Below are 15,430 nucleotides of genomic sequence, written 5' to 3' on the forward strand. Positions count from 1 at the left end.
TTTATGATATGAATTTGTTTAAATAAATTACGATAACAGATCAATTTATTACGGGTTCAAGTAAGCCGATCAAACGAACGATAAGTTTAGACTTATTAAAGTAAGTGCATTAACGATTATCTAACTCTCACGTGAGAAGAACGAGAAATATATCTATATTCAGTTATATCAAAGCTGATGACCTAATCCGAAAAGATTTAGTTGACCTCACGGCCCGATCCCACTGCCGATTATTTGAAAGCAGCTGCTGTCAAATCCGAACAAAAAGTCGGTTGTGTCGTTATCTTCCAAGTGTTATCCATGCGCGTTTCGATTTAATTCGTATTTTATACTGTAATCTTTCAGTTTTTAAGTTATTTTACAATCATTGTTGTGCGGTTTTAATAAAGCCAAAGTAATGGCCACTATTGAACGTATGTACACAATGGACGATCTTCCCCAGCTGATCGATGGCGTCAGTTCAGAAAATGTCGTTGGAGTGACCCAGTACATTGTGAATATGATGTCCCATCCCGCCTACGGAAGCAGTTACCAATGGACGAAGGACGATTTCGAGCTGGGATGTGCCCTGGGGCGTGGCAAATTCGGGCGTGTTTATTTGGCACGTGAAAAACATTCCAAATTCATGGTGGCCATGAAGGTCATGTTCAAATCGGAACTCACCAAGGGTCGGGTCGAGAAACAACTGCTCCGTGAAATTGAGATCCAGTCTCGATTGAAGTAAGTAAAATTTGATGCTAACGGAAAGTCCCACATTTTCACTCAAAATTTGATGTTTGCAAGTTTTCTTGAACCAGGGCTGGTAGCGAGTCATTTTTCAGTGACGGTCAATATAAAGTCACTATAGGGTTACCAGACGTATTCTTTTTAGAGTACACCACAGAGGCAAATGGACTATCGAAATACATAGAAACCCTTTATGAAAATTCGCCACAAGAAATAAATTTGTCTTAGGGTGCCGGTACCAATGGTTGTAATGTACCAGTAGATTGGACCATGGAATAAAACGTACATTTTTCGATAAAAACGACATGTGCTATTTTTGGTGGATAGATCGTCTCTAATTTAGTCCATTTGTCAAATTTCAGCTTTTTATTTTATCAAAAAGTCATATAAATAATTAAGTTTACGCAAAAAATTTGCTCCCTTGTACCAATAGTTGCCGTCGTGTTCCAGTAGTGGATCAACGGATGGAAGCAGTTTTTAAAATGGATGTATAAAAATGAAGAAAAGTCTCAGACATGATCTTTATGCTTCATTCGAAAGATATTAGTTGCTGTTCCGAGGGAAAAATGTTAAAGCTATTTAAAAATTTACCATTTTGTTTAAAATTCCTTGTATCATTCCCGAACGTCTACTACTGGAGCACTAGCGCAACTACTGGAACACGTGTACCAATAGTGGCCCAAGCGATTTTAAGTTAAAAAATTAGTTTTATCACTCTTTTTATATTTTTCCCATATAGTAGAGGTTGAAATCTTTCTGATGACGCCAAAAGATCTCTGTTAAGGCTTTTCGTTATTTTGTTATGATTTTTTATAGCTTAGGTAGTCCACTAATGGCACCGGACCCTATGAACCAGAATTTGAAAACAAAAAATGTTTACGCGGCAACCTGGAATCGAATCAAGAACCTTGCAATCGATAGGCCCAAGCGTACATCACGCACCTATGGACGCCTTGATGAAGAGCGATTGTCTTCGTCGATGCTAGCTTCCGTTAATAACTACCTACACTAAATTTAAAGCTATCGTATTTTTTTAATTTATTTATATTATTTTAAGTTATTTTGACTTTTGTAATGATTTTGGCTACTGAAGCAAACATAGCGATATCAGAATTTGGGGCAAGTGTGCAGCATTAAGCAATTTATTCTCTAACGTTGTCCAAAGCTTATCAAATCCAACATTTCAGTACCATGATGTCAGTTTTACTTTCTATAAGCACTGTGTAATTTGAATTGAAAAAAAAATAATCTAAAAGTAGGTGCAGTCATCGCTCCATAACTCGATATTCAAGGGATCATCGACTTATAGAATTATCGAGTTATTGAATTTATCTACATAAAAATCCCAAAATCTAAGGAACAAATTCCCGTATTTCCGATACGTATATGAACACTTCCGTAAGAAAGCAGTTATTTTTATTGATAGTATTTACAAACTATTAGAATTTTTTTTTCAAATGCTCGACAAATCACAATATTTTTACTGATCATATTTTTTTATCATGCTTTTTAACTTCTATTACAATTTGCAAGTATTTATTCACCTACAAACAAAAATTAGTACAAATTTAACCGAAAAAGAAGGATTTTAAAACAAACATCGAGTTATAAAGATAAATTTACCTCTCACATGACCAGTGGCGATTCCCTAACCTCAAATCTACCTGCTCCACGAATAGAAATTCTTGAATTTATGCAACCAATTTGCATCTATCAAGTGAAGATTTGCTAGAAAGGACGTTTCCAATCATTTACTATTTGCTTTATGATCTCAATTTGTCGAAAAGGGCATTTTTAGACGCTTAGAACAGGTAAAAAGTGAGGTTACGAGTCGCCTCTGCACATGACATCGACTAGTGGAGATATCGAGTTATATAAATATCGACTTATGTATGAAAATATAAAGGGATCGAAAAACCCATCGAGTTGTGGAGAGTAGTCTTGGGAACTGTGACCACAATTCACCACAGTTCATCGATTCTGCCATTCCACCAAAACACAAAGCAGCAGCAGCATCAATACCATCAGGCGTTGCGCTGCCAACGGTTCACACACTGCTTGACTGTTTTTGTCTCTCCACTATGACCATTTTCGGGCAGCCATTCCAAGCTGAATGATTGAAAAAAGTGTTAAATCATTCAATCGCTAATATTTCGCTTGTGTTTTCAACTAATTGAAATCTATTAGCTCTAACAGAAAGACCACAATCATTCCGTTACGATACATATAAACAAGTTCAATTTCATACTGCCTTTATCGAGCAAAAATGCAAAACCCCGAAAACCGCAAAAATCGTGTCACCACTGTGCTCGAGTCATTTCGCATTCGGGGTTGAAAAACGTTAGGAAGAAGAAGATTACATTTTTTGAAGAGCCGTGACATTTTTTGTTTTGAACCGTCATGGTTTGCTTTGGATTTTGATGGTCGTGTAGAAAGATGTAAATGTAGAGGCGGTAAATGTTTGCTCCAGTACTTTTCTCATCCCTGGTGGAGAGTCGACTGTATTAGTTTTGCAGATCGTTAAATACAACGTATTTTCCAGCAGTATGGGGCAAGACGGCTACCGATTAAATATCAAATAAAGCAATATACTTTAAATATACATTCCTTTATTTTCTATTTATAATACTTACAAAGCAGAGTCTTAGGGCTAAGTAGCTCGTCTTTTTTTTTTTTGGCAGCCATGTTGATTTCGAAGGTCGCAATTTGAAAGTGATAAAACTCAGTCATCATAGTCAATTTTGATTCAGAAAAGTATCACTATGTACGTTAACATGAAAAAAAAAAATGCAGATACTTTTTCTACTATGTCAGAGCAATACCAACTTATTTTCTTTAACTCGCTGAATTAGCTTTAATCATCGACGAGGCGTACAAATTGCAATGACGGCCTACGTAGCCTCAAAGGTAATTTAGGACATTATAAAGTTTACCGTCATAAGGAGCTGCTTCATAACAAGGTTTATTACATATCTGAAAGCTAAATGCCTGAAATAGTTATTTTTGTTGAGTTCAACTTGAGATTTGTTTCTTCAAATGGGTGCGGTGAGTATTGTTACGCCGGGAGTGAGAGGGTTTTTTGCGTGAACGCTACCTGCGGTGCATGACCATGTCTAAGCGCATGGCTAGGCCGATATAAACACAGGGCGCTGACATATTGGAATGTTATGGGCATTGTATTGTTGAAAATTTAGATTGTTGAGATTCGCTAGAGAATTAAATTGAAATAACCTGAAATAAAAATAGAAATAGTGGTATACCTTGATCGATAATAGTAAGTACTATGTCTGTTATTCGAACCATATTGTTATTACAGAGAAATACTTACCGTAGGAATTGATACCGTTCACTAGAGGGGTCTGCCTAAATCGGATTGGATTAGATTTGAAGAATTACTTACCGTAAGTTGTCGTGAATTGAATGCATGAATTTATCATCAATAGAGCTAATTATAGGGTTGAGCATAGGAAGTTAGTGCTGTGAGATTCGTGGGTCTGAACTGTGACTAGGGAACTAAATCTGTAAGTTGTATCATTTATGTAACATAAAATCAATGTAATTTACACAGCTATTGAATTACAGTTTTGAGTTTTGCGAGAAACATACTCCAAAAAGTGTTTCTAAGATGATGACCCGAACTCCTCCCAGCAACACTCAAAAGATTTAACTTCGGATGTGATCTACCCATGTTGCGAGAGAGATGATCAGTATGACGGGATGGTGCAGTGCGGTAGGTGTCTGAAATGGCACCACTTTTCATGCGTTGGTGTGGACCAAAGCGTAGCTGAGCTTGTTTGGTACTGCCGTACGTGCCTCGGTGAGGACGTATCAGCTCGTGAATCGTTAGGACAACCAGGAGTCACCCGTGTTCAACCTCCTCGTGCGGCTAAGAAGGGTAAAGATCATACCGGTAAGTCCAAGGACAAGACCGTGCAGAGACGGATAGAGGTGCCAGTCAGCACGAAAGATCGAAAGGAAGTAGGTGATCCTTCCGGTGGGCAACATGTAATAAATAAAGGTCAGGTAGAATGTCAACCAGGGACGTCTAAGGCGGGAGGGATATCATGTCAGATAAAGTGCTGTCGAACAACCCGTCGCTAAATCGCTATTCCGCTAGTAACCGAAATTCGTACTCAGAAAGTCAAAAGAGTGTTGAAAGTTCCGAGAGAAGTCGTAAAACGGGTAACCATAGTAAGTCGAAAGGTTCTAAACGTGACTTGGCGCTGATGAGAATTGAAGAGATGAAGGAGCGGTCCCGTTTAGAAGCCATGGAAGAAGAAAATCAGCTGCAGATGCTGAAATTGAAGCAGAAACAGATTGAACGAAAGCGTCGAGAGCTAGAAGAATTGCAACAACTATCAAAATTAGTCGAGGAAGAATCCGAATGCAACGAAGATCATGAACTACAGGACAACATCGAGGTGGATTACATCGACAAGGTTCAAGGTTGGATGAGTTCCTGTCATGCACTGGATTCGGGCAGGCGGCGAGAGTTGCCGAATCCATCTGAAAGCGGTGGAGGCGAATTTTGCGATAATGTCAACAGCTGATACCGATGGAATGGCGAGACGTCGTTACATGCAGCAGAAGAGTTCCATGCTGGCAGGGCCCTCGAAGCTTTCAGATTGCCTCACGTCAAGTGTTCCCGAAGAATCTGCTTAGTTTTTCAGGACATCCACAGGATTGGCCTCTGTTCATTAGTGCTTATGAGCAAGCCAATGTATCGTGTGGGTTCACTAATGCAGAAAATCTTGTCAGGCTGCAACAGGCATTGCAAGGAAAGGCTTTGGAAACTGTTCGGAATATGTTGCTTCTACCGGAGAATGTACCAACGATTATAGAAAAGCTTCGTAGGCGTTTTGGAAATCCAGAGATTCTGTCAGCAATGCTGGCACAAAGAATTCAAAAACTTGATGGTCCAGATTCGGAGAACTTGGAGTCCGTAATTGAATTCGGAAGTGCGATTGAAGAATTTACTCAACATTTAGAAGTTTCTAAATTGAACGATCACTTGAAGAATCCAATTCTCATGCAAGGTTTAATACAGAAGCTGCCCCCGTGCTACGCCATGCAATGGGTAGAATATAAGCGGCGTTTCGCGAGTCGTAGATTTGAAAACCTTTGGGAAATTTATGGAAGATTTGGTGGACAAGGCATTGGAAGTTACTTTTCAAAGAATAGATTTAATTTCCACCAAGAAGCGTGAGAAACCGAAAGCCAAGGTGTTCACGCATTTGATGGAGGATGATCGTGAAGCAAGTAGTACAAAACATGTTCACCAGAGTAACAAAGTACAGGTACAAACATCTGCAAGAAAGGATATTAGCTGCTCTATTTGTAAAGAACTTGGACATTTTGGTCGAGACTGTCAAGAGTTCCGTAATGCTAGCGTAGAACAAAGATGGAGGATGGTGAGGCATCTAAATTTATGCGCGCTTTGCATTTATAATCACGGAAAATGGCCTTGTAAATCGAAGATTCAATGTGAGGTCAAAGGTTGCAAAGATCCACATCATCCATTGCTGCACCCCCCAACCTACGCAGAAGCTGTTCACAAGGAAGGCACGTTGCAACAGCCATTGCTCGCTGAATAAAACAGTGTTATTTCGCATAATTCGCGTTACGTTATATAGTGAGGCCAACAAGTTCAGTACACTTGCATTAGTGGATGAAGGATCTTCAATATCACTTATCGACAGTGAAATAGCCGAGTTCCTGCAGTTAAATGGTCCACGAGAACCGTTTGAAATGCGCTGGACGAATGGAATTAGTCGGACCGAGACACATTCAAGAAGTGTAGAAATGAAAATTTCGGGGAGAAATAGTAAAAATTACGGACACGTGCGTTGCAAGAACGGTTTAAAAAATTGGAGCTACCTAATCAACGATTGGATGGCAACTCAACTAGTTGAAGAATTCCAACACCTCGGAGATATCGACATTCAGAGTTACGAGCCAGATACTACCAAACTTCTGATTGGTATCGACAACATGCATATTATTGCACCATTGGCATCACGAGTTGGGAAGAAAGGAGAGCCAATTGCTGTTAGGTGCAAGCTGGGCTGGACGGTATACGGACCGCGACCGAACATGGTAGCCGATGTACATTTCCTAGGGCATCACAGATGCGTTGCGAGGAATGTAGTAAGGCTGACCAGGAATTAAGCAGATGTTGCGGGATAATTTTCAGCTTGAAGCAGTTGGAGTTTCGCCAGTACGACTCGAATCGAAACAAGACTGTAAGGCTCGAAGCATTCTTGAAAGAACAGCAAAACGTATTGGCAATCGCTTCGAGATCGGCCTACTGTGGAAAGACAACATTCCAACATTTCCTGATAGTTACTCGATGGCGTACAAACGGTTGAAGAACCTGGAAGTTCGATTAAACCGAAATCCAGGTATTCGAGAAAAACCTGCAGAAACAAATTGAAGATTACCTGGCTAAGGGCTACGCCCACAAGATTACAGAACGATAACTCATAGAAACACCACCTGACCGATGCTGGTACTTGCCCTTGAGTTATGTGGTTAACCCAAAGAAACCGGGGAAAAATTAGAATGGTATGGGATGCTGCTGCAAAAGCAAATGGCGTTTCGTTCAACGATAGTCTACTTAAGGGACCTGATATGGTTGCATCGCTATCCACAGGATCAATGGATTCCGTGAGCGTCGGGTGGCATTTGGTGGTGACATACGAGAGATGTTTCACCAGATTTTTGTGCGACACGAAGATCGTCAAGCACAGCGTTTTTTGTTCCGATACGATGTGAACTGTGAACCAGACATTAACGTTATGGATGTGGTCATCTTCGGAGCGAGTTGTTCACCTTGCCTGGCACAATTCGTTAAAAATATGAATGCCCTTGAACATCTGCAAGCAATATCCGGCAGCAGCCGACGCCGTAATCCGAAAACATTATGTCGATGACTATTTCGATAGCGTTGATACAGAAGACGAAGCAATAGAGCGAGCTAAAGATGTTAGAACAGTACATGCTCAAGCTGGCTTTGAGATAAGAAACTGGATGAGCAACTCACCCAAGGTATTGGCAGAACTTGATTCTTCGTATGAATCGAAAGAAGCAAAGTCCCTGGACAGGAACAATACTGATTCGGAAAAAAGTTCTTGGAGTAATGTGGCGATCAGACTTAGACTCGTTCGTGTTTTCCACGGAAATTAGAGAAGATCTGCGGCAATACGTCACTGAAGGAGCCTGGCCCACGAAGCGGATCGCTCTTCGTTGCGTCATGAGTATGTTTGACCCCAAACAATTTCTTGCGCCATTAATTGATTCACGGGCATATTTTGATGCAGGACCTATGGCGAATTGGCGAAAGAAGAGCTTCGAGCAAGTGTGCTGTTACATGAAATCATACTGCCTGATGTGATATTATACAGGCTGGAGCACATTTCAAAATGGAAGGTGCTGGTACGAACGGTGGCAACCATGTACCGTTTCGGCGACTAATTGTTCAGCGTAGAACGAAGAAACAACCGATTGAAGCTCTACCATCACCAAGGAAAGGTGTTATAAAGGTTCCGGCAGAACTAGTTCCAACTGCGACAAGCGGAATACTTGGCAGCAGAAAATTTCCTTTGGCGTGTGGCGCAAGGCGCAGTATTCCTGACGAGGTGAAAACATTGATTAGGAATCAGCAACCATCCGTACAACAACTTGAAACAATCGAAAAAAGCAGTCCATTATACCGGACTTTCACCGTTCTTAGATGAATACAGGGTAATACGAATGGAGGGTAGAACAACTGCGGCAAAGTATGCTGCTTTCGATGTGAGATTCCCAATTGTTCTTCCTAAAGAACATCCGATTGTGAGAAAGCTAGTGGAGTTTTATCATGAAGAATGTGGTCACGGTAGTCGAGAGATGGTGGTTAATGAAATGATACAACGTTTCTACATTCCACGTTGAGGTCCTTGGGTTTGAAAGTACTGCAAAGAAATGTGTTTGGTGCAAGATACAGAAAGCGAAGCCGGCTGTTCCTAGAATGGCCCCACTTCCAAGCTCAAGACTGCAGTAAGCGAACATCCGTTTGCATATGTTGGATTAGATTATTTTGGACCACTGGAAGTAATTGTTGGGCGAAGACGGGAGAAAACGATGGGGTAGCGTTATTCACATGCATTGACGGTTCGCGCCATTCACCTAGAAGAAGTCTACAGTTTGACAAAAAAGTCTTGTGAAATGGCGATTCGTAGATTTGTAAAGCGGCGGGGTAGCCCGATTGAGATCTTTTCCGACAACGGAACCAATTTTGTTAGGGCCAAGCAGAGATCTAGCAGAACAGATACGGACCATAAACATCGAATGTACTGATACGTTTACGGGTGCCAGAACCAAATGGACATTTATTCCCCCATCAGCACCACACATGGGAGGCGTGTGGGAACGCATGGTTCGGTCGGTGAAGGAGGCAATGTCAGCATTGATGAATGGAGAAAGATTAACAGACGAGATATAAGCAAACTGCTCTCGTAGAAGCGGAAAATGTGATAAACTCCGCGGCCGTTAACGTATGTGTCCACCAATGTGAAGGAAGATAAAGAAGCTCTAACACCGAATCATTTCTACGAGGTTGTTCATTGGTCAGAGTGCAGAGACACCAAAGCTCAGTAGATTTAGCGGATAGATTACGTAACAGCTACAATCAAGCACAATATCTAGCAGAAGAACTATGGAGTCGTTGGCAACGAGAATATTTGCCGACGATGAATCGGAGGACTAAGTGGTTCGAAGAAATGAAACCAATGGCTGTAGGAGATTTGGTGTACGTAGCAGATACGGAGAAACGAAGAACGTGGGAACGCGGAATCATCGAAGAAGTTTTCCCAGGAAGTGATGGACGAGTACGATCGGCAATGGTACGAACCAATACGGGACTCAAGAAGCGAGCGGTGGCTAAACTAGCCGTTTTAGAGATGGGAGGATGAAGGAGGTAAGCGCTGAAGTGATGCCCATCACCGACAGGGCTTACGGGCCGGGGAGATGTTACGCCGGGAGTGAGAGGGTTTTTTGCGTGAACGCTACCTGTGGTGCATGACCATGTCTAAGCGCATGGCTAGGCCGATATAAACACAGGGCGCTGACATATTGGAATGTTATGGGCATTGTATTGGTGAAAATTTAGATTGTTGAGATTCGCTAGAGAATTAAATTGAAATAACCTGAAATAAAAATAGAAAATAGTGGTATACCTTGATCGATAATAGTAAGTACTATGTCTGTTATTCGAACCATATTGTTATTACAGAGAAATACTTACCGTAGGAATTGATACCGTTCACTAGAGGGGTCTGCCTAAATCGGATTGGATTAGATTTGAAGAATTACTTACCGTAAGTTGTCGTGAATTGAATGCATGAATTTATCATCAATAGAGCTAATTATAGGGTTGAGCATAGGAGTTAGTGCTGTGAGATTTCGTGGGGGTCTTAACCTGTGACTAGGGAAACTAAATCTGTAAGTTGTATCATTTATGTAACATAAAATCAATGTAATGTACACAGCTATTGAATTACAGTTTTGAGTTTTGCGAGCAACATACTCCAAAAAGTGTTTTCTAAGATGGATAACCCGAACTCCTCCCAGCAACAAGTATAAATGACGTCCCGTGCGGCCTAAAAATTTCACAAAATCCAAAATGCTGCTTCCACATCGATTACGAGCTTTTTTCAAGGTATTTAGTGTTTCGTTTTGTTGACGAATAGATTATCGTGCAAATTATAAATAAATAATCACCCTTCAGTTTATATGGCAATTTAGTAGAAGTACGCACCTTGCAATCAATGCACAATCAAACAGTGTGCGCTACATGTTGGTTGTGTTAGTTACGACGCCATCCAATATATGGCAAACATGGTGTGACAATATTTTGATGGAACATTTTTTTAGGGGTGGGTTTTGTTGGCAAAATCCTCAATATTTGAATTTACAAATTATGATGACGTGAAACGACTGTAGGCAGAAAATGAGAAGCACAGGCGATAAGTGCATAAGAATTTTCCTGGCAAAAAAGCACCACATCAGAAAACATGTTAATATAAAATATTTTGTAAAAAAAGGTTTTTGATTACAGTCAACCTCCCTTAATCGATATTATGTATCTCGGATATTTCCTTTAACTGGATGGAATGCACGATCCCTTGAAACTAGCATACTTTGATCCCTCTGTAAGTCGATACCTCGAATCGATACGATCTATTTCACTTTCCTATGCAAGCCATTTCCGGGTTTAATTTACTATTTTGAATGTACCTTGTCGAAATAATGAAAATTTCAAAGATTGAAAAATATGTGTTCTGTATCTCGATACCTCCCTAACTCGATAGTCCCTTTAATATAGAGATAGGGTGAGTTGACTATAAAGATCAGATAGGGTGGTCAATTCTATCTGCCTCTCTTTCATTCTGCAGGGAATTTTCATGATATTTGCCAATTCACCTAGGTTGAAGCCTTGCTAAGATTCAACCCAGTCTAAATGACAGTTAGGGCCGATTTCTTCACCCCTACTTAAGACCTAACATATGGGTAAACGTGATTTACGGCTTAAAATAGTCATTAATGCATGAACTTTAGTAGTTGACTTTTTTCATTTCAAAGTGTACAACTAAGTCGTTAAATTTGAAACGCTGAAGTGTGTGAATCGATCATTAAAATAACCCTAACGGCCGCTATGAAAAGCACGGATAGCGCCATCGTAGTCTTGTGTGTTTGACATAACAGCGATGCTGTCACAATGTTAAATCCCATATACGGTGCTGCCTTTGTTTTGATGCGGTGGGTGTCAGAAATGTTACCTTCAATGATCCATTTATACTGTCTTGTTCCCATTTATTAAAAACAAAACGTCATCATTTCTGTTGCACACAACAATAATTGGTTTAGGCAATTTTAGTACAAAATCGGCCTATCTTGAAAAGTGGCTCCAATACTGGACGCATCTTGGAGTGTCTCGAAGTTATTATCACAGAGAAACAGACGTAACACTTAGAACAAATCGCGATCAAAATCATAGTCGCGAAAACATGTACGCCCAATGCTAAAAACACTGTAGGTGGCCGATGGACCAACAGGTGGCGGTAGTGTGTAAACGTCAAACACGAACAAAAACGATTCGAGCGCTGCAGGTGGTCGATTGACCACCTACCATATATTCGAATCGAACGTTAAAAAGTTGGTCGATGGACAGCAGTGAGAGTGTGACGTCTGTTTGTCTGTGTTATTATGTTTGTTACTCTTTGAAGGTTTAATTTCAGTAGTAGTAACGACACTTTAGTTTCACTTAGCCTTATACTACGTTCAGACTAGAGCAGATATTACGTAAAATATACTACCTTGATATCAAACGTCAAACTTTTTAGGCGGCATCCACAAATTACGTAACGCTCTAGGAGGAGGGGGGGAGTAAGCTCAAACGTTACGGCTCATACAAAAATTTGAAAATTTTTCATACAAAAAGCGTACGGAGAGGGGGGGAGGGGGTCAAAAATTTCCAATTTCAGCGTTACGTAATAAATGGATGCTGGCTTATTTGTCTAGTTTTCACTCTAGATACCGTAAATTCGGGTGAAATTGATCAGAAAGGTGAAATTGATCACCGTGTCACATAATTTTCTTTCTCCTAATGGAGCAAAAATATCAATGTAACTTGCAGTGAATGAACGTTGTTTGTCATAACTGTTGACGAATTTTGTGTTGTGAAGGTTTTTTGCGTTAAGGATTGTTTATTTATATGGAAATAATGTAAAATTTAAAAATCATGTTCGGTGCAGTATTGACAAACATCCATAAACTCCTAGTTCTGAATAAGGATTTGAACATGGCATTAACCTGGAAGTTTTTGAGGATGCTTAAAATATGTCCCCAAACCAGATTTCATCATCAAAACTCGTACTCATTTGCTCAATTGTTTGAAATAATTGAATACCTGTAAGATACACCGAAATTTCTTAGGAAATTGCCTATATTTAGGCGTTTTCCGCGTGATTCTTGAAATTTAACTATCCATTATTTCTATAAATATTGTTCTGTTAAGAATTTTAGCAAGCATATTCAGATTCAGGGAGCTCATATTTGTTATGTAGAGTTGTTTCGAAGACTTACAATAATCGCAATTGACAAGTGATCAATTTCACCCAGAAATGGGATTCTCCGATTTTTTATTTAATAGATGATTTTTAGCACTAAAACGACATTTGTTAGAAAATTTCGATTACATGAGCCAATGAGGCTCATCGTCGTACTTGTTTTCCTGCATTCAGTTGTTTGTCATTGTTAACATTTATAGAAACAAGACAAGAAAAACCATGAAAAGTGATCAATTTCACTCGAAATTACGGTACGTAGTTTTTAATATCAAAAGAGCCTATGTTACGTAATATCAGCTCTAGTCTGAACGTAGTATTAAAACGCTTAACAAAAAGCTTCTTATTATATTGTATGTGTATGTATCAATAACTATTTTAAAAAAATCATTCTTTTCAGGCATCCCCATATTCTTCGCTTGTACACCTGGTTCCACGATGAGCGCCGCATATATCTGGCATTGGAACTGGCCATCCCAGGGCGAGCTATATAAACACTTGAAAGCAGCACCCAATGGACGATTTAATGAACAACGTTCGGCCAAGTACACCTATCAGGTTGCCGACGCATTGAATTATTGTCACGCCAACAATGTTATTCATCGCGATTTGAAACCGGAGAACATACTGCTAACAGATGACGACAATGTGAAACTGGCCGATTTTGGGTGGTCTGCTCATACCAATTCAAACCGAAGGAAAACTATGTGCGGAACATTAGATTATTTGCCTCCAGAAATGGTGGATGGAAAAATCTATGACGATTCCGTTGATCAATGGTGCTTAGGAATATTGTGTTACGAGTTTTTGGTTGGATATCCACCTTTTGAATCGGAAACAACGGAAGCCACTTATGACAAGATTCGTCGTCTGGAAGTCGACTACCCACGATTCATGACATCTGGAGCAAAAGATTTAATCTCAAGACTACTAAAGAAACCAAGCAGCTCTCGGATTACTCTTGTGGATGTAATGAAGCACTACTGGATCAAAGAAAATATGGGAAAATAGTTAAGTAATCAATATGTCCATGTTTGCCCACATTTGAAAATAAATATAATTTAGTTTAAACTTATTCACTCAAAGAATCAATTTGATTAGTCATATTTTTGTTGTATTTGAATCTAGTTTGCAACTGGCGAAACCCATTCTGAATCACAGTTTCAGTTCCTACCCAATTCAGGTTCGACCGAACTAGAATTTGCTTGACTTTGCTTTGTGTATTTACGATGTGATCAACTACCCAATATCTGTAAACGAAAACGACATGATTCAAAACTTCGAAATAAACTACAATTGAAGCTCGTTACAACGAAAAAAATATTGAAACAAAAACTATAACGTCATTTTTGGTAACCTGAAATATGTTTCGATGTTGCAACTACCAGCTACATCTGAAGTCCTTTTAGAGACCCTTACTTTGACAACCTGTAGTTTCGTAACTAAAAAAGTAATCTGAACCGTCCTCATATTGTTGAATAGGTATTCGCGTGGACTTTGAATAGAGATTCTCAAACCATTTACCTATTCATACCCGGAACATCCGAAAAGTAAGTTTCCATTGCAGTTTTATATATTTAAGTCACATCGGTAGTATTCGGTTGATGGATATTTGGCATAAAATTTCTCTGTAATAAGTAGAGATTCCATTCCCGGGAAATTATTTTCTGTATTTCCCAGGCCTGGTCTATTAAAAAAAGGATTGACCATCTATTTTCAAACAAAACCTAATTAAATTACTAGTTATATTTCGATTTGTATTTGTTGTTTTTCGTTATCAAATAGTTATAAATAAAATGGATATCTTTTTGACAAAAATATTATATGCTATCCAGCTTTTTTAGGAGCGCTAATGGCCGCCACAATCAGGCTCGATTTCTGGTTGGGATCGAACGATCTGACAGTTGGGTTGGGTCGTTTGACAGCTAATCGATAAGTTTAGGATCGATCTTATCGATTTGCTATCAAACGACCCAAGCCAAACGTCAGATCGCCTAGTCCCTACCAGAAAGCGAGCATGATTGTGGCGGCCATTAGCGCTCGTAAAAAGCTGGATACAAAATAATGTTTTTTTCCATGGATAGAGTAGGCTTATAAAGTTTTCATGGAAGAAATAATCACAATTTTCAACATAAGACTCTATTTGGTTTGTATTCTTCTTCTTCTTCTTCTTCATGGCATTAACGTCCCCACTGGGACAGAGCCTGCTTCTCAGCTTAGTGTTCTTATGAGCACTTCCACAGTTGTTAACTGAGAGCTTTCTTTGCCAAAGTTGCCATTTTTGCATTCGTATATCGTGTGGCAGGTAGACCTGTGCGCCGAAATTATTTCAATCGGCGGCGGCGGCGTCATCGGCGTCACGCCGTTGACAGTTTTCGGCGGTGTACATCGGCGTGGGGATAATTTAACAGAAAAAAAATCAATAATATAAATGATGAAATTTTGGGTATACGTATGGTTCAAATACCGTAAATTTTGTCATTTCCCATATCTTTCTTACAATCTTTATGGTTAATCTACCGGCAGCATTGTTTCTATACCACAATAAAAAAAAAATTTGCTTTAGTTTTTTTTGTTTTACGGTTTTTTTTTTTGCACCG

General features: G+C 39.6%; 1 protein-coding gene across 1 annotated transcript; it reads left to right on the top strand.

Annotated features, from left to right (window-relative positions):
- Positions 1 to 118: 118 nt before the first annotated feature.
- Positions 119 to 13,915, top strand: LOC5568277 (aurora kinase B). Its single transcript, XM_001657924.2, is given in 3 exon segments — positions 119 to 720; positions 13,231 to 13,303; positions 13,305 to 13,915. Coding segments are annotated over 3 exon segments (933 nt in total). The 5' UTR covers positions 119 to 397; the 3' UTR covers positions 13,842 to 13,915.
- Positions 13,916 to 15,430: the final 1,515 nt, after the last annotated feature.

This window comes from Aedes aegypti, chromosome 1, assembly GCF_002204515.2.
Source record: "Aedes aegypti strain LVP_AGWG chromosome 1, AaegL5.0 Primary Assembly, whole genome shotgun sequence".
Taxonomy (NCBI): domain Eukaryota; kingdom Metazoa; phylum Arthropoda; class Insecta; order Diptera; family Culicidae; genus Aedes; species Aedes aegypti.